Source organism: Oncorhynchus tshawytscha, linkage group LG13, assembly GCF_018296145.1.
Source record: "Oncorhynchus tshawytscha isolate Ot180627B linkage group LG13, Otsh_v2.0, whole genome shotgun sequence".
Lineage (NCBI taxonomy): Eukaryota > Metazoa > Chordata > Actinopteri > Salmoniformes > Salmonidae > Oncorhynchus > Oncorhynchus tshawytscha.
Genome location: NC_056441.1, coordinates 74441374 through 74461472, shown reverse-complemented (window position 1 = coordinate 74461472; position 20099 = coordinate 74441374). Strand labels below are relative to the sequence as shown.

General features: G+C 44.0%; 1 protein-coding gene across 1 annotated transcript in view; it reads left to right on the top strand.

The window, feature by feature from the left end:
• The window catches only part of LOC112266161 (calsyntenin-2), a 423803-nt gene that overhangs the window by 303783 nt on the left and 99921 nt on the right, over positions 1-20099 (top strand). Inside the window, exon 5 of the mRNA XM_042296343.1 lies at positions 1488-1637. Coding sequence (XP_042152277.1) covers positions 1488-1637 — 150 coding nt within the window. The remainder of the gene's footprint in view (positions 1-1487; positions 1638-20099) is intronic.

Sequence of the window (20099 nt, the reverse complement as noted above, 5' to 3'; positions counted from 1 at the left end):
GCACTGTAAATGTCTCTCTCTCTCTGTATATCTCTCTGTCTCTCTCTCTCTGTCTGTCTGTCTGTCTGTCTGTCTGTCTGTCTGTCTGTCTGTCTGTCTGTCTGTCTGTCTGTCTGTCTGTCTGTCTGTCTGTCTGTCTGTCTGTCTCTCTCTCTGTCTCTCTCTCTCTGTCTCTCTCTCTCTGTCTCTGTATATATCTCTGTATATCTCTCTGTATATATGTCTCTCTCTCTCTCTGAGCTGTTGTAATAAGCCACTCAGGTTTTCTCTCTGTGGGTAATGACATAGTGATCCTCTCAGACATACAGGACACTCTGGCCAGGCCCCATGCACCACTCACACTGCATTTTGACTCTAAACGAGCATGCCAAGGGCCAGTCACAACCCAGACATGGAAAGGACTATGGAAAGCAGATCGACTGCTGTCTGTGAGAGCCACCTTCCCTCCATTTTGGATTAAGAGCAAGAAGAAGAGATGGTCACTAGCAATGTTCCCTCTAAGCTGCACAAGGGCGCACAGATCCCCGGGACTGCCACGCAGAAGAAATATCAGCCCGCGCACAGGAGCACGATATTGAACTTCACTCAACTTCCTAGTTTTCCCCTTTAGTTAACACTTCCCTCTACTGTGTGAATTGGGATCGAATCAACGCAATATCAGCCACTTTCAATACAACATCCTGAAACAAAACCCAAGTGTTCTGTAACCTTATCCCATTTCACTGTGTGTCGCTTCACCTGTCAGACACACACACACACACACAATAATGCAGAGTGCTTTCCACCTGACAGAGATGCCTATTCCCTTCAATTATAACATCAATTTACATGTTGACAAAGCTGAAAACAAACATTAGAAGACAATTAATGTCATTCTACATTCATCACACACTTAACGGCCTGTTCTGTTCCGTCCCTGTTTGATTCAGCCCTGTTCTCATCGGCCTGAAGTCTACCGTATCAAATATTAAGCAGCACATTAGGACTGCAACAGCTCCCTCCATGCTTTCTGCCTAGTGTGACCACTAAACTGAGTCTGAGTGTTGTGAACACATTCTATTTACCAGGCTAAACGCTTAGACATTGTGCTGTCTAGACTTGTCTACCCTGACAATACAAAGCAAGTCTGTAAATACACATACACACATGCAGTATTATCCCCCTCCCCCACACACATCCGGCGCACGCACTCACAAGTACACACTTACATAGACATGCTGTGTCCTGGTGACAGCAATGGTTGTGACATTTCATATTCAGTTCATGTGATGGACAGTAGCCTATTGATTGTGACCTTCCAATTCTTCTGACCTCTACTGTCCTCCATAGGTAATACCAGGAACACAGAGAAGCTGACCTCTTCCCTGTCCACCGTAGGTAATACCAGGAACACAGAGAAGCTGACCTCTGACCTCTTCCCTGTCCTCCATAGGTAATACCAGGAACACAGAGAAGCTGACCTCTGACCTCTTCCCTGTCCTCCGTAGGTAACATCAGGAACACAGAGAAGCTGAGCTTTGATAAGCAGCAACAGTATGAGGTCCTGGTCACAGCCTTCGACTGTGGACAGAAGAGATCCACAGAGAGCGTGGCGGTACACATCGACGTTAAACCTGTCTGCAAACCTGGCTGGCAAGGTGATTAGTATTAGGAGGGCTGAGCCGTGGGTGGCGTACCTAGGGGTCTGTCTCACTGTCTTTCTGTGTCTCGCCTAATGCCTTTGATTCAGTTCGCTTCAAATCTGTCAGCGATCAGTGTCTCTGTCTTTTGAAGTATATTTATGTGGGTGGGTGTGCATGTGTGTAACTCTCTTTCTCTCTCTCTCTGTCTCTCTTTCTCTCTCTCTCTACCTCTCTCTCTCTCTCTGTCTGTCTCTCTTTCTCTCTCTCTACCTCTCTCTCTTTCTCTCTCTCTCTGTGTCTCTCTCTCTCTGTGTCTTTCTCGCTCCTTTGGGAAAGGAGACAGCAATATCACAAGACAGGATTATCACAAGACAGGAATATCACAAGACAGGAATATCACAAGACAGGAATATCACAAGACAGGAATATCACAAGACAGGAATATCACAAGACAGGAATATAACAACAGGAATATCACAAGACAGGAATATAACAACAGGAATATCACAAGACAGGAATATAACAACAGGAATATCACAAGACAGGAATATAACAACAGGAATATAACAACAGGAATATCTCAACAGCAATATCACAAGACAGGAATATCACAAGACAGGAATATCACAACAGCAATATTACAAAACAGGAATATCACAAGACAGGAATATCACAAGACAGGAATATCACAAGACAGGAATATAACAAGACGAGAATATCTCAACAGCAATATCACAAGACAGGAATATCTCAACAGCAATATTACAAAACAGGAATATCACAAAACAGGAATATCACAAGACAGGAATATAACAACAGGAATCTCACAAGACAGGAATATCACAAAACAGGAATATCACAAGACAGGAATATAACAACAGGAATATCACAAGACAGGAATATAACAACAGGAATATCACAAGACAGGAATATAACAACAGGAATATCACAAGACAGGAATATCACAAGACAGACAGAATATAACAACAGGAATATCACAAGACAGGAATATAACAACAGGAATATCACAAGACAGGAATATAACAACAGGAATATCACAAGACAGGAATATCACAAGACAGGAATATAACAACAGGAATATCACAAGACAGGAATATAACAACAGGAATATCACAAGACAGGAATATAACAACAGGAATATCACAAGACAGGAATATAACAACAGGAATATCACAAGACAGGAATATAACAACAGGAATATCACAAGACAGGAATATCACAAGACAGGAATATAACAACAGGAATATCACAAGACAGGAATATAACAACAGGAATATCACAAGACAGGAATATAACAACAGGAATATAACAACAGGAATATCACAAGACAGGAATATCACAAGACAGGAATATCACAAGACAGGAATATAACAACAGGAATATCACAAGACAGAAATATCACAAGACAGGAATATAACAACAGGAATATCACAAGACATCAATATAACAACAGGAATATCACAAGACATCAATATAACAACAGGAATATCACAAGACAGGAATATAACAACAGGAATATCACAAGACAGGAATATAACAACAAATATCACAAGACAGGAATATCACAAGACAGGAATATCAGGAATATAACAACAGGAATATCACAAGACAGGAATATAACAAGACAGGAATATAACAACAGGAATATCACAAGACAGGAATATCACAAGACAGGAATATAACAACAGGAATATCACAAGACAGGAATATCACAAGACAGGAATATAACAACAGGAATATCACAAGACAGGAATATCACAAGACAGGAATATAACAACAGGAATATCACAAGACAGGAATATCACAAGACAGGAATATAACAACAGGAATATCACAAGTCAGGCTACAGAAATACAGCAACAAGTGTTCACAGCATTCATTGGGACTCCACTCACAAGTATAAACAGGAATCGGAACATCTAAGAACACACACACACACACACACACACACACACACACACACACACACACACAGAGAGGGAGAGCACACACACACAGAGAGCACACAGAGCACAGAGGGAGGCCAGGGATTATGTTGTGCAGGGTGACATTCGCCGCTCTCCCACGGCTCACAGTTAATCCTCTCTTTGAAAACTATTTGCATTTTGTATTTCACAAATTAGGATTTTAAATGTTTCAGTATAGGAAGAAGCTTCACCACCTCACTCCCCTCTGTGAGTGGACACTGATTCCTCTAGGCAGTGTCAAGAGGGAGATGGTGGTGTAAGAGACAAGGGGGGTGGAAAATGTCATGGTCAGGAATTATCAAAGGACATGTCGTATCACCAGTCTCCTGCAAAAAAGGTGCTATCTAGAACCAAAAAGGGTTCTTTGGCTGTCCCCGAAAGATAACCCTTTGAAGAACCCTTTTTGGTTCCAGGTAGAACTCTTTTGGGTTCCATGTAGAGGGGTTTACCTGATACTAAAAAGGGTTAAACCTGGAACTAAAAATGGTTCTCATATGGGGACAGCCGAAACAGCCACACACACACACCTTTTGGAACCATTTTTTCTAAGAGTGAACTACAACAACTATGTTATGTTACTGTAGTCCCCTTGTCAATTTGTAAGGGTTATACATCTCTCCAAGGTCCTTGTTCAATCTGTGAGAGCCCTGGCATAACAGTAACAGAACAATAATATGCCCTTAAGAGAGGAGAAGAGAGAGTGATTGAGAGAGAGAAAGAAAAAGCTGGAGAGAATGAAATAAAGATTGTGGTGAAGAGGGAGGAGGAGGAAGTACTGCCAGCCTAAAGCACAAGCTGAACTTTTTAAACATCCCCCCGTTTCCACTTGCTCTCTCCCTCTCGTTCTTGCTGTCCTGGTAGATCTCTCTGAGTTGGAGCAGTCGGTAAACACACACACACACACACACTCTCCAGACAACACAACCACTTCTGCTGTTTTCACTCCATCCCTCAATCCCACCACCCCTCCATCCCCCAACTCTTTCCCTCTCCAGTCAGTCACAGAAACAGTCATGCTTAACGTGGGTCACTAACATCTAGTTATCATCCATAAATAGGCCGTGTGACCCTGCGTGGGTGTGAGTACGGCTGTATTTGTGTGTGAGAGAGAAGAGAACGTCCTCTGCAGGTGACTGTGTGAGATAGAGTACAAGCTATTTTTCTGTGTCTACGCACATCTGAACTTTCACATGTCTGTCTGTCCGTCCATCCACCCGTCCAAAAACACATCTGAACTTTCACATGTCTGTCTGTCTGTCCATCCACCCGTCCAAAAACACATCTGAACTTTCACATGTCTGTCTGTCTGTCCGTCCATCCACCCGTCCAAAAACACATCTGAACTTTCACATGTCTGTCTGTCTGTCCGTCCATCCACCCGTCCAAAAACACATCTGAACTTTCACATGTCTGTCTGTCTGTCCGTCCATCCACCCGTCCAAAAACACATCTGAACTTTCACATGTCTGTCTGTCTGTCCGTCCTTCCACCCGTCCAAAAACACATCTGCATATTCAGCCATAACCCTTGGTTTATCCTCATCCTTTGTTCTAGTGGCTGTTTGTTCTAAGCTTGGCTGCACACTACCGCATCAGCCATGGTGATTCTGCCCTCTTCACCCCAGAATTAAAGCTGACCATACGGGTGCTGGATGATAAATCAAGGCGATGGGTGTTCATATTTCTGCCCCCTCTTTTTAATTTTTTTTTTAACCTTTATTCAGTCAGTTAAGAACAAATTCTTATTTTCAATGACGGCCTAGGAACAGTGGGTTAACTGCCTGGTCAGGGGCAGAACGACAATGCTCTAACCACTAGGCTACCCTGCCGCCCTCTCTGCAAAGGATGTATTCGGATGTATTCAGCAATGATAATAACATGGAAGAGAAAATAATGATATTTATGTTGGTTGATTGCTTTTCATTGTAGGATTTGAAATGTTTGCTTTGGGTGTATTTCAGTGTAACTTTTGACTGGAAGGAACTGGGTGGAAATAATGTAGAAATCAAAGTTAAGTCTAGACCAGCATCTTAGCTCAGAAGGAAGTCTGAGAGGTATTTTCCTGAGAATGGGAAAACTATTGTCTGGCAAGCTGTTTCAGAAACCTCTTAAAGCCAATCAGATTGGCAGGCTGGCCTTGGGCACTGGACCTGATAAGAGGAGGAAGATAATGAATAAAAAAAGGGGAAGAAATAAATGACTTGGCTCTTCCTCTTCTTATCCCGTCCTCCTCCTTCCTTCCTCTCTTCTGAAACTGCGGTGTGAAGTGTCTGTCTCTTTTCCTCTCTTTTTCTTTCTCTTTCTCACTCTTTCCCTCCTCTCTCACTGTCTCTGTCTCGCTCTTTCTCACACTCTTTCCCTCCTCTCTCACTGTCTCTGTCTTTCTCTTTCTCACTCTTTCCCTCCTCTCTCTCACTGTCTCTGTCTTTCTCTTTCTCACTCTTTCCCTCCTCTCTCTCACTGTCTCTGTCTTTCTCTTTCTCACACTCTTTCCCTCCTCTCTCTCACTGTCTCTGTCTTTCTCTTTCTCACACTCTTTCCCTCCTCTCTCTCACTGTCTCTGTCTTTCTCTTTCTCACACTCTTTCCCTCCTCTCTCTCACTGTCTCTGTCTTTCTCTTTCTCACACTCTTTCCCTCCTCTCTCTCACTGTCTCTGTCTTTCTCTTTCTCACACTCTTTCCCTCCTCTCTCTCACTGTCTCTGTCTTTCTCTTTCTCACACTCTTTCCCTCCTCTCTCTCACTGTCTCTGTCTCTCTCTTTCTCACACTCTTTCCCTCCTCTCTCTCACTGTCTCTGTCTCTCTCTTTCTCACACTCTTTCCCTCCTCTCTCTCACTGTCTGTCTTTCTCTTTCTCACACTCTTTCCCTGCTCTCTCTCACTGTCTCTGTCTCGCTCTTTCTCACACTCTTTCCCTCCTCTCTCTCACTGTCTCTGTCTTTCTCTTTCTCTGCTCTTTCTCTCCTCTCTCTCACTGTCTCTGTCTTTCTCTTTCTCACACTCTTTCCCTCCTCTCTCTCACTGTCTCTGTCTTTCTCTTTCTCACACTCTTTCCCTCCTCTCTCTCACTGTCTCTGTCTCGCTCTTTCTCACACTCTTTCCCTCCTCTCTCTCACTGTCTCTGTCTTTCTCTTTCTCACACTCTTTCCCTCCTCTCTCTCACTGTCTCTGTCTCGCTCTTTCTCACACTCTTTCCCTGCTCTCTCTCACTGTCTCTGTCTCACTCTTTCTCACACTCTTTCCCTCCTCTCTCTCACTGTCTCTGTCTCGCTCTTTCTCTGCCTTTTCCCTCCTCTCTCTCACTGTCTCTGTCTTGCTCTTTCTCTGCCTTTTCCCTCCTCTCTCTCACTGTCTCTGTCTCGCTCTTTCTCACACTCTTTCCCTCCTCTCTCTCACTGTCTCTGTCTCGCTCTTTCTCACACTCTTTCCCTCCTCTCTCTCACTGTCTCTGTCTCGCTCTTTCTCACACTCTTTCCCTGCTCTCTCTCACTGTCTCTGTCTCGCTCTTTCTCACACTCTTTCCCTCCTCTCTCTCACTGTCTCTTTCTCGCTCTTTCTCTGCCTTTTCCCTCCTCTCTCTCACTGTCTCTGTCTCGCTCTTTCTCACACTCTTTCCCTCCTCTCTCTCACTGTCTCTGTCTCGCTCTTTCTCACACTCTTTCCCTGCTCTCTCTCACTGTCTCTGTCTCGCTCTTTCTCACACTCTTTCCCTCCTCTCTCTCACTGTCTCTTTCTCGCTCTTTCTCTGCCTTTTCCCTCCTCTCTCTCACTGTCTCTTTCTCGCTCTTTCTCTGCCTTTTCCCTCCTCTCTCTCACTGTCTCTGTCTTGCTCTTTCTCACACTCTTTCCCTCCTCTCTCTCACTGTCTCTGTCTCACTCTCTCTCTCTTTTAGGGCTGTAGAAAAGCAAAAATGACTTGGCTGCTGTGTGTGCGTTCACCTCAGTCGATCTACAAACACCTGGCCTATTAGCTATACAGTGGTAATGTTACAGTATACCCCTGAAAGGGAGGACATGTGATAAATGGATCACACTGGTATGTAGCATCTTTCAACGAATTGAAAACGTACAACATTCTTACAACTGTATGTTTGCATTTTAATATTGACCTGTAGGGAAAATATGTCATGTGCATGTTGAAAAATATATATGTTTTTTATTTGATAATATTAGTACAGATTTGCTCTATATATTTATATTCCAGACTGTCCTTCTCACATGTATTATTATTATTTATTGTGTTTTTGTTGTATTTTGTGTATTGTTTTGTATTGCTAGATATTACTGAACTGTTGGAGCTAGCTAGATAACACAAGCATTTCGCTGCACCTGCGATAACATCTGCAAATCTGTGTACACGACCAATAAACTTGGATTTGATTTACCATCAGCTAGCCACTGACATATGTATAAGCGACTTACCATCCGTGCACACATTCTCAGAGAGTCGGTCTTTGTTTGTTTGGGGGAAGTCTGTATCCATGGCAGGAATCGTGGGACGGTTTTAAAATTACCTTGTGTCCGGAATCTCCACAAACACACTGTCATCAGCATCTCAAGTTGTTTACTTAAGCCCACTGCGAGCTGGGGTACTTCGTTTCACATCTCAGGCCCTGAGAAAGGGGTGAATGTGCTGCTACAAAGGAAAATCCCGGGGACGCAGGTGAACATAACAAACAAGCCACTGTTCATGATTCCATTTGTTCAGAGAGGCGATTAGAACTCAGTCAGATCAAGAATGTAAGCGTTCGGGGCTTTGCTCAATGCTGGGAGCAATACTTAGATGTTGATCCGTAACTGATATTCTATATTGTTTCCAAAATGCTGTACATATATACAGTACCAGTCAAAGGTTTGGACACACCTACTCATTCAAGTGTTTTTATTTATTTATACAATTTTCTACATTGTAGAATAGTAGTGAAGACATCAAAACTATGAAATAACACACAAGGAATAATGTGGTAAACAAAAAAGTGTTAAACAAATCAAAATATATTTAAGCCCAAAGAGTTGAAGTAACAGACACATCTCAACATCAACTGCTCAGAGGAAACTGCATGAATGTGCCTTCATGGTCAAATTGCTGCAAAGAAACCACTACTAAAGGACACCAATAAGAAGAAGAGACTTGCTTGAGCCATGGACATTAGACTGGTGGAAATCTGTCCTTTGGTCTGATGAGTTCAAATGCGAGATTTTTTGTTCCAACCGCCTTGTCTTTGTGAGACACAGAGTAGGTGAACAGATGATCTCCGCATGTGTGGTTCCCAACGTGAAACATGGAGGAGGCGGCGTGATGGTGCGGTGGTTGCTGGTGATGTCTGTGATTTATTTAGAATTCAAGGCGCACTTAACCAGCATGGCTGCCACAGCATTATGCAGATATTAGCCATCCCATCTGGTTTGCACTTAGTTGGACAATCATTTGTTTTTCAACAGGACAATGACGCGAAACACACCTCCAGGCTGTGTAAGGGCTATTTGACTGAGGAGAGTGATGGAGTGCTGCATCAGATGACCCAACCTTGCCCTAATTAAGATGGTTTGGGATGAGTTGGAGTGAAGCAGCCAGCAAGTGCTCATCATATGTGGGAACTCCTTCAAGACTGTTTGAAAAGCATTCCAGGTGAAGCTGGTCGAGAGAATGCCAAGAGTGTGAAAAGCTGTCATCAAGGCAAAAGGTGGCTACTTTGAAGAATCTAAAATATATTTTGATTTGTTTAACACTTTTTTGGTTACTACATGATTCCATATGTTATTTCATAGTTTTGATGTCTTCACTATTATTCTACAATGTAGAAAATAATAGAAATAAAGAAAAACCCTTGAATGAGTAGGTGTGTCCAAACTTTTCACTGGTACTGTATATAAAAAAATGAGAGGTGTCGGTGTCCTCATATATAGTTACGGCTACACTCTCAGTCTCTCTCTCTCTCTCTCTCTCTGATCAAGAGGTCTGATAAGGCTCTGTAGTTCTCACAGACACCACACACTCTCTGGCCTCTTATCAACTCTCCTCTCAATTCAACTCTCTCTATCCTCTAGTAGTGTGAGGACACACTGAAGGAAGACAAGGGCTGTCTGTTAGATTTTTTACATTTTACATTTTTTATTTCACCTTTATTTAACCAGGTAGGCTAGTTGAGAACAAGTTCTCATTTACAACCTGACCAAGATAAAGCAAAGCAGTGCGACACAAACAACAACACAGAAATACACATGGAATAAACAAACATACAGTCAGTTACACAATAGAAAATTCTATGTATAGTGTGTGCAAATGAGGTAAGATAAGGGAGGTAAGGCATTAGATAGGCCATAGTGGAGAACAAATTACAATTTAGCAATTAAACACTGGAGTGATAGATGTGCAGAAGATGAATGTGATGCTGATGCTTAAAGTTGGCGAGGGAGATATGAGTCTCCAGCTTCAGAGATTTTTGCAATTCGTTCCAGTCATTGGCAGCAGAGAACTGGAAGGAAAGGCGGCCAAAGGAGGAATTGGCTTTGCGGGTGACCAGTGAAATATATCAGCTGGAGCGTGTGCTGTGGGTGGGTGCTGCTATGGTGACCAGTGAGCTGAGATAAGGTGGAGCTTTACCTAGCAAAGATGTATAGATGACCTGGAGCCAGTGGGTTTGGCTATGAATATGAAGCGAGGGCCAGCCAACGAGGGCATACAGGTCGCAGTACTGGGTAGTATATGGGACTTTGGTGACAAAACGGATGGCACTGTGATAACATGTATCCAATTTGCTGAGTAGAGTGTTTGAGGCTATTTTGTAAATGACATCGCCGAAGTCAAGGATCGGTAGGATAGTCAGTTTTATGAGGGTATTTTTGGCAGCAAGAGTGAAGGATGCTTTCCTGCGAATAGGAAGCCGTTTCTAGATTTAATTTTGAATTGGAGATGCTTAATGTCAGTCTGGAAGGAGAGTTTACAATCTAAGCAGGCACATAGGTATTTGTAGTTGTCCACATATTCTAAGTCAGAACCATCCAGAGTAGTGATGCTGGACTGGCAGGCAGGTGCGGGCAGCGATCGGTTGAAGAGCATGCATTTAGTTTTACTTGCATTTAAGAGCAGTTGGATGCCACGGAAGGAGAGTTGTATGGCATTGTAGCTCGTCTGGAGGTTAGTTAACACAGTGTCCAAAGAAGGGTCAGAAGTATGCTGAATGATGCCGTCTGTGTAGAGGTGAATCAGAGAATCACCAGCAGCAAGAGCGACATCATTGTTGATACAGAGAAAAGAGTCAGCTCGAGAAATGAACCCTGTGGCACCCCATAGAGACTGCCAGAGGTCCGGTCAACAGGCCCTCTGATTTGACACACTGGACTCTGTCTGTGAAGTAGTTGGTGATCCAAGCGAGGCAGTCATTTGAGAAACCAAGGCTGTTGGGTCTGCCGATATGAATGTGGTGATTGACAGAGTTGAAAGCCTTGGCCTGGTTGATGAATGCAGCTGCACAGTATTGTCTCTTATCGATGGCGGTTATGATCTCGTTTAGGACCTTGAGCGTGGCTGAGGTGCACCCATGACCAACTCAGAAACTGGATTGCGTAGCGGAGAAGGTATGGTGGGATTCGAAATGATCAGTGATCTGTTTGTTAACTTGGCTTTCGAAGACCTTAGAAAGGCAGGGTAGGATAGATTTCGGTCTGTAACAGTTTGGGTCTAGGGTGTCTCTCCCTTTGAAGAGGGGGATGACAGCGACAGCTTTCCCATCTTTGGGGATCTCAGACGATACGAAAGAGAGGTTGAACAGGCTAGTAATAGGGGTTGTAACAATTGCGGCGGATCATTTTTAGAAAGAGAGGGTCCAGATTGTCTAGCCCAGCTGATTTGTAGGGGTCCAGCTCTTTCAGAACATTGGCTATCTGGATTTGGGTGAAGGAGAAATGGGGGAGGCTTGGGCAAGTTGCTGAGGGGGGTGCAGGGCTGTTTCCCGGGGGAGGGGTAGCCAGGTGGAAAGCATGGCCAGCCGTAGAAAAATGCTGATTGAAATTCTCAATTATCGGGGATTTATCGGTGGTGACAATGTTTCCTAGCCTCACTGCAGTGGACAGCAGTGAGGTGATCTTATTCTCCATGGAATTTACAATGTCCCAGAACATTTTGGAGTTTGTGCCACAGCATGAAAATTTCTGTTTGAAAAAGCTAGCCTTTGCCCTCCTAACTGCATGTGTTTATTGGTTCCAAACTTCCCTGAAAGTTGCATATCGTGGGGGCTATTCGATACTAATGCAGAACGCCACAGGATGTTTTTGTGCTGGTCAAGGGCAGTCAGGTCTGGAGTGAACCAAGGGATAAATCGGTTCCTGGTTCTAACTTTTTTGATTGGGGCATGTTTATTTAAGATGGTGAGGAAAGCACTTTTAAAGAATAACCAGGCATCCTCTACTGTTGGAATGAGGTCAATATCCTTCCAGGATACTCGGGCCAGGTAGATTAGAAAGGCCTACTCGCTGAAGTGATTTAGGGAGTTTTTAACAGTGATGAGGGGTGGTCGTTTGACCGCAGACCCATTACGGACGCAGGCAATGAGGCAGTGATCGCTGAGATCCTGGTTGAAGTCAGCAGAGGTGTATTTGGAGGGCAGGTTGGTTGGGATGATATCTATGAGGGTGCCCATGTTTACGTATTTGGGGTTGTACCTGGTAGGTTCATTGATAATTTATGTAAGATTGAGGGCATCTAGTTTAGATTGTAGGACAGCTGGGGTGTTAAGCATGTTCCAGTTTAGGTCGCCTAGCAACACGAGCTCTGAAGATAGATGGGGGGCAATCAGTTCACATATGTTGTCCAGGGCACAGCTGGGGGCAGAGGGTGGTCTATAGCAGGCAGCAACGGTGAGAGACTTGTTTCTGGAAAGGTGAATTTTTAGAAGTAGAAGCTCAAATTGTTTGGGCACAGACCTGGATAGTATGACAGGACTCTGCAGGCTATCTATGCAGTATATTGCAACTCTGCCCCCTTTGGCAGTTCTATCTTGTCGGACAATTTTATAGTTAGGGATGGAAATGTCAGTGTTTTTGGTGGCCTTCCTAATCCAGACACGGCTAGGACATCCGGGTTTTCAGAGTGTGCTAAAGCAGTGAATAAAACAAACTAGAGAGGAGAGGAGAGAGGAGGCTTCTAATGTTAACATGCACGAAACCAAGGCTTTTACAGTTATAGAAGTCAACAAATGAGTGCGCCTGGGGAATGGGAGTGGAACTAGGCACTGCAGGGCCTGGATTAACCTCTACATCACCAGAGGAACAGAGGAGAAGTAGGATAAGGGTACGGCTAATAGCTATAAGAACTAGTCGTCTAGTGTGTTTGGAACAGAGTGAAAGGAGCAAGTTTCTGGGCACGGAATAATATATTCAAGGCATAATGTACAGACGAGGGTATGGTAGGATTTGAATACAGTGGACGTAGACCTAGGCATTGAGTGATGATGAGAGAGGTATTGTCTCTAGAGACATCATTTAGACCAGGTGAGGTCACCGCATTATTGAGAGGTGGAACTAAAGGGTTAGCTAAGGCGTATTGAGCAGGGCTAGAGGCTCTACAGTGAAATAAGACAATAATCACTAACCAAAACAGCAATGGACAAGGTATATTGGCATTAGGGAGAGGCATGCGTAGCCGAGTGATCATGGAGTCTAGTGAGTAGCTAGGCGGGCTGGAGATTAGCCCTCTAGCCTGTCTTAGAGATGGACTGATTGAGAAATTATGGATGAGAGAGGGGAACAGTGGTATAGGTTCACCTCTTTCTGTCAAGGTGAAGAAGGGCTTTTGAAAAACAGGTAGGTGATGTAAAGAAGTGTAGATAAGATCCACAGGGGCACACATACACACCAGCAATCACATGCACACACTCTCACACACACATACACACCAGCAATCACATGCACACACTCTCACACACACATACACACCAGCAATCACATGCACACACTCTCACACACACATACACACCAGCAACCACATTCACACACTCTCACACACACATACACACCAGCAATCACATGCACACACTCTCACACACACATACACACCAGCAATCACATGCACACACTCTCACACACACATACACACCAGCAACCACATGCACACACTCTCACACACACATACACACCAGCAATCACATGCACACACTCTCACACACACATAAACACCAGCAACCACATGCACACACTCTCACACACACATACACACCAGCAATCACATGCACACACTCTCAAACACACATACACACCAGCAATCACATGCACACACTCTCACACACACATACACACCAGCAATCACATGCACACACTCTCACACACACATACACACCAGCAATCACATGCACACACTCTCACACACATATACACACCAGCAATCACATGCACACACTCTCAACACACATACACACCAGCAATCACATGCACACACTCTCACACACACATACACACCAGCAATCACATGCACACACTCTCACACACACATACACACCAGCAATCACATGCACACACTCTCACACACACATACACACCAGCAATCACATGCACACACTCACACACACATACACACCAGCAATCACATGCACACACTCTCACACACACATACACACCAGCAATCACATGCACACACTCTCACACACACATACACACCAGCAATCACATGCACACACTCTCACACACACATACACACCAGCAACCACATGCACACACCAGCAATCACATGCACACACTCACACACACACATACACACCAGCAATCACATGCACACACTCACACACACACACACACCAGCAATCACATGCACACACACACACACACACACACCAGCAATCACATGCACACACTCACACACACATACACACCAGCAATCACATGCACACACTCTCACACACACATACACACCAGCAATCACATGCACACACTCTCACACACACATACACACCAGCAATCACATGCACACACTCTCACACACACATACACACCAGCAATCACATGCACACACACACATACACACCAGCAATCACATGCACACACTCTCACACACACATACACACCAGCAATCACATGCACACACTCTCACACACACATACACACCAGCAATCACATGCACACACTCTCACACACACATACACACCAGCAATCACATGCACACACACACACACATACACAGCAGCAATCACATGCACACACTCTCACACACACATACACACCAGCAATCACATGCACACACACACACATACACACCAGCAATCACATGCACACACTCACACATACACACCAGCAATCACATGCACACACACACATACACACCAGCAATCACATTGACACACTCACACATACACACCAGCAATCACATGCACACACACACACACACATACACACCAGCAACCACATGCACACACACACATACACATACACACCAGCAACCACATGCACACACACACATACACACTTTTTTTTTGATACACACACACACACACACACACCTCTGAGAGTCATTACATTCCCAGAATTTCACCGCCGGTGTAGATTGGAGTTTGTTCCGAGTTGAGATTGGAGTTTCTGGTGAAGTGGTGCTCCAAGGTTAGACTGATAGTGGATAATTACCAATGTTGGGGACTAGTGAACTACATTTAGTTCAACAAGTAATTTAACTATATTTTGAAGCATCTTGGTGGTAGTTGAACTAAAATCAAATCAAAGTAGTGTTTTTAGTTTTGAATGACTTGTCTGCCATGTAGAGGTGGCGATAACTATTGGAAGTACTTTTTTTAGCAAAAATAAGATACTAGTGAAGTTTCCTTTTCTTTTTCAGTATTAGACCTGCCTAATTCACACTTGAAACATAGTTTTTGTGTTTAATAGATTCAATTACACATTCTGTTAGCATACTATATGACCCCAACGTGACCTGTGCTTGTAATTTGCAAAGGTTCTGTAGCAAGACACTATTTTGTCATAGTACAGCTTTTTACTTTTAAGACAATAAGATCTAAGCATATCAGAACCTGGATAATACCTTTATAATGTTAAAATCTTATGACTCAAGTGGTATCAACAAAGAAAGTACAGGATGTAAAGAATTGATTCGGTGAATCAGGTGTTCATGTTTTACTGAAGAGAAGCTCATTGTCTCTGAAGGTTTCACTCAGTGTTTTGAGGGCTAAAACATTGTCTCTATTTACTTCTGTATTTTACTTGGTTTGGATTCCAGGACCTAACTCTTCTGTAGCAACACATTTCCCATTGACAGCTTTTTGTCATGCAGCCAATTCTAAGAGCAATTCCTCCACTAAAGAACAAAAAGAGGACACTTTTTAAAAGAACATCACCAGTGACAGGAAAGCTTCAACATGGAGGCTTAAAGGGAGAGAGAGAGTAAGGGAGGCAGAGAGGTATGAAGTATGAGACGGAGAGAGAGAGCAAGGGAGGCAGAGAGGTATGAAGTATGAGATGGAGAGAGAGAGCAAGGGAGGCAGAGAGGTATGAAGTATGAGATGGAGAGAGAGAAAACAAGGGAGGCAGAGAGGTATGAAGTATGAGATGGAGAGAGAGAGCAAGGGAGGCAGAGAGGTATGAAGTATGAGAGGAGAGAGAGAGCAAGGGAGGCAGAGAGGTATGAAGTATGAGATGGAGAGAGAGAAAACAAGGGAGGCAGAGAGGTATGAAGTATGAGATGGAGAGAGAGAGCAAGGGAGGCAGAGAGGTATGAAGTATGAGATGGAGAGAGAGAGAGAGAGCAAGGGAGGCAGAGAGGTATGAAGTATGAGATGGAGAGAGAGAGCAAGGGAGGCAGAGAGGTATGAAGTATGAGATGGAGAGAGAGAAAACAAGGGAGGCAGAGAGGTATGAAGTATGAGATGGAGAGAGAGAGCAAGAGAGGCAGAGAGGTATGAAGTATGAGAGGAGAGAGAGAGCAAGGGAGGCAGAGAGGTATGAAGTATGAGATGGAGAGAGAGAAAACAAGGGAGACAGATAGGTATGAAGTATGAGATGGAGAGAGAAAACAAGGGAGGCAGAGAGGTATGAAGTATGAGATGGATGGAGAGAGAGCAAGGGAGGCAGAGAGGTATGAAGTATGAGATGGAGAGAGAGAAAACAAGGGAGGCAGAGAGGTATGAAGTAAGAGATGGAGAGAGAGAAAACAAGGGAGGCAGAGAGGTATGAAGTATGAGATGGAGAGAGAGAGCAAGGGAGGCAGAGAGGTATGAATTATGAGATGGAGAGAGAGAGCAAGGGAGGCAGGCAGAGAGGTATGAAGTATGAGATGGAGAGAGAGAGAGAGCAAGGGAGGCAGAGAGGTATGAAGTATGAGATGGAGAGAGAGAGCAAGGGAGGCAGAGAGAGTAAGGGAGGCAGAAGTATGAGATGGAGAGAGAGAGCAAGGGAGGCTGGGGGGTATGAAGTATGAGATGGATGAGATGGAGAGAGAGAAAGTATGAAGGGAGGCAGAGAGGTATGAAGTATGAGATGGAGAGAGAGAGCAAGGGAGGCAGAGAGGTATGAAGTATGAGATGGAGAGAGAGAAAACAAGGGAGGCAGAGAGGTATGAAGTATGAGATGGATGGAGAGAGAAAACAAGGGAGGCAGAGAGGTATGAAGTATGAGATGGAGAGAGAGAGCAAGGGAGGCAGAGAGGTAAGTGAGAGTATGAGATGGAGAGAGAGAGAGCAAGGGATGGAGAGAGAGAGCAGGCAGAGAGGTATGAAGTATGAGATGGAGAGAGAGAGCAAGGGAGGCAGAGAGGTATGAAGTATGAGATGGAGAGAGAGAGCAAGGGAGGCAGAGAGGTATGAAGTATGAGATGGAGAGAGAGAAAACAAGGGAGGCAGAGAGGTATGAAGTATGAGATGGAGAGAGAGAAAACAAGGGAGGCAGAGAGGTATGAAGTATGAGATGGAGAGAGAGAGCAAGGGAGGCAGAGAGGTATGAAGTATGAGATGGAGAGAGAGAGCAAGGGAGGCAGAGAGGTATGAAGTATGAGATGGAGAGAGAGAGCAAGGGAGGCAGAGAGGTATGAAGTATGAGATGGAGACAGAGAAAACAAGGGAGGCAGAGAGGTAAGAAGTATGAGATGGAGAGAGAGAAAACAAGGGAGGCAGAGAGGTATGAAGTATGAGATGGAGAAAAGGAAAGTGCTATCTAAAATAGAAATATGAATGGGAGCTGAGTGGATGAAGGTAGAGGGGTAAAAAGGAGCGGATAAGAGAGGAGAGAGTAAAGAGGGAGAGAGGACAGGGTAAAGAGGGAGAGAGGACAGGAGGTAAAGAGGATGAGAAGAGGACAGAGGGTACAGGTAAAGAGGGAGAGAGGACAGGGTAAACAGGGAGAGAGGACAGGGTAAAGAGGGAGAGAGGACAGTGTAAAGAGGGAGAGAGGACAGGGTAAAGAGGGAGGAAGGACAGGGTAAAGAGGGAGAGAGGACAGGGTAAAGAGGGAGAGAGGACAGGGTAAAGGGGGAGAGAGGACAGGGTGAAGAGGAGAGAGGACAGGGTGAAGAGGGAGAGAGGACAGGGTAAAGAGGGAGAGAGGACATGTAAAGTGGGAGAGAGGACAGAGTAAAGAGGGAGAGAGGACAGAGTAAAGAAGTAAAGAGGACAAGGTAAAAAGGGAGAGAGGACAGGGTGAAGAGGGAGAGAGGACAGGGTAAAGAGGGAGAGAGGACAGAGTAAAGAGGTAGAGAGGACAGGGTAAAAAGGGAGTGAGGACAGGGTAAAGAGGGAGAGAGGACAGGGTAAAGAGGGAGAGAGGACAGGGTAAAGAGGGAGAGAGGACAGGGTAAAGAGGGAGTGAGGACAGGGTATAGAGGGAGAGAGGACAGGGTAAAGAGGCAGTGTATTACAATGTTACATCTATGAGAGGCAGTGTATTACAGTGTAACATCTATGAGAGGCAGTGTATTACAGTGTAACATCTATGAGAGGCAGTGTATTACAGTGTAACATCTATGAGAGGCAGTGTATTACAGTGTAACGTCTATGAGAGGCAGTGTATTACAGTGTAACGTCTATGAGAGGCAGTGTATTACAGTGTAACATCTATGAGAGGCAGTGTATTACAGTGTAACATCTATGAGAGGCAGTGTATTACATTGTAACATCTATGAGAGGCAGTGTATTACAGTGTAACATCTATGAGAGGCAGTGTATTACAGTCTAACATCTATGAGAGGCAGTGTATTACAGTGTAACGTCTATGAGAGGCAGTGTATTACAGTGTAACGTCTATGAGAGGCAGTGTATTACAGTGTAACATCTATGAGAGGCAGTGTATTACAGTGTAACGTCTATGAGAGGCAGTGTATTACAGTGTAACGTCTATGAGAGGCAGTGTATTACAGTGTAACGTCTATGAGAGGCAGTGTATTACAGTGTAACATCTATGAGAGGCAGTGTATTACAGTGTAACATCTATGAGAGGCAGTGTATTACAGTGTAACGTCTATGAGAGGCAGTGTATTACAGTGTAACATCTATGAGAGGTAGTGTATTACAGTCTAACATCTATGAGAGGCAGTGTATTACAGTGTAACGTCTATGAGAGGCAGTGTATTACAGTGTAACATCTATGAGAGGCAGTGTATTACATTGTAACATCTATGAGAGGCAGTGTATTACAGTGTAACATCTATGAGAGGTAGTGTATTACAGTCTAACATCTATGAGAGGCAGTGTATTACAGTGTAACGTCTATGAGAGGCAGTGTATTACAGTGTAACATCTATGAGAGGCAGTGAATTACATTGTAACATCTATGAGAGGCAGTGTATTACAGTTTAACATCTATGAGAGGCAGTGTATTACAGTGTAACATCTATGAGAGGCAGTGTATTACATTGTAACATCTATGAGAGGCAGTGTATTACAGTGTAACGTCTATGAGAGGCAGTGTATTACAGTGTAACATCTATGAGAGGTAGTGTATTACAGTCTAACATCTATGAGAGGCAGTGTATTACAGTGTAACGTCTATGAGAGGCAGTGTATTACAGTGTAACATCTATGAGAGGCAGTGTATTACATTGTAACATCTATGAGAGGCAGTGTATTACAGTGTAACGTCTATGAGAGGCAGTGTATTACAGTGTAACATCTATGAGAGGTAGTGTATTACAGTCTAACATCTATGAGAGGCAGTGTATTACAGTGTAACGTCTATGAGAGGCAGTGTATTACAGTGTAACATCTATGAGAGGCAGTGTATTACAGTGTAACATCTATGAGAGGCAGTGTATTACAGTGTAACATCTATGCCTTGCTGTGGATGCTTCTGCTACTGCAGCTTGACAGGACTGGAGTAACGTGTTGTTCAGGGTTATGGAACACACACACATGTTCATGCATGCACATGAACACACACACCCACAGACAAGCATAAGGTTCTCTCTCTCTCATAGCTTTACATATCACTACATCATGTTCCATTGTTTTTTTTTGTGTTGGAATAAAACATCACACAGTATTCCAAATCAAATCAAGTTGTATTTGTGA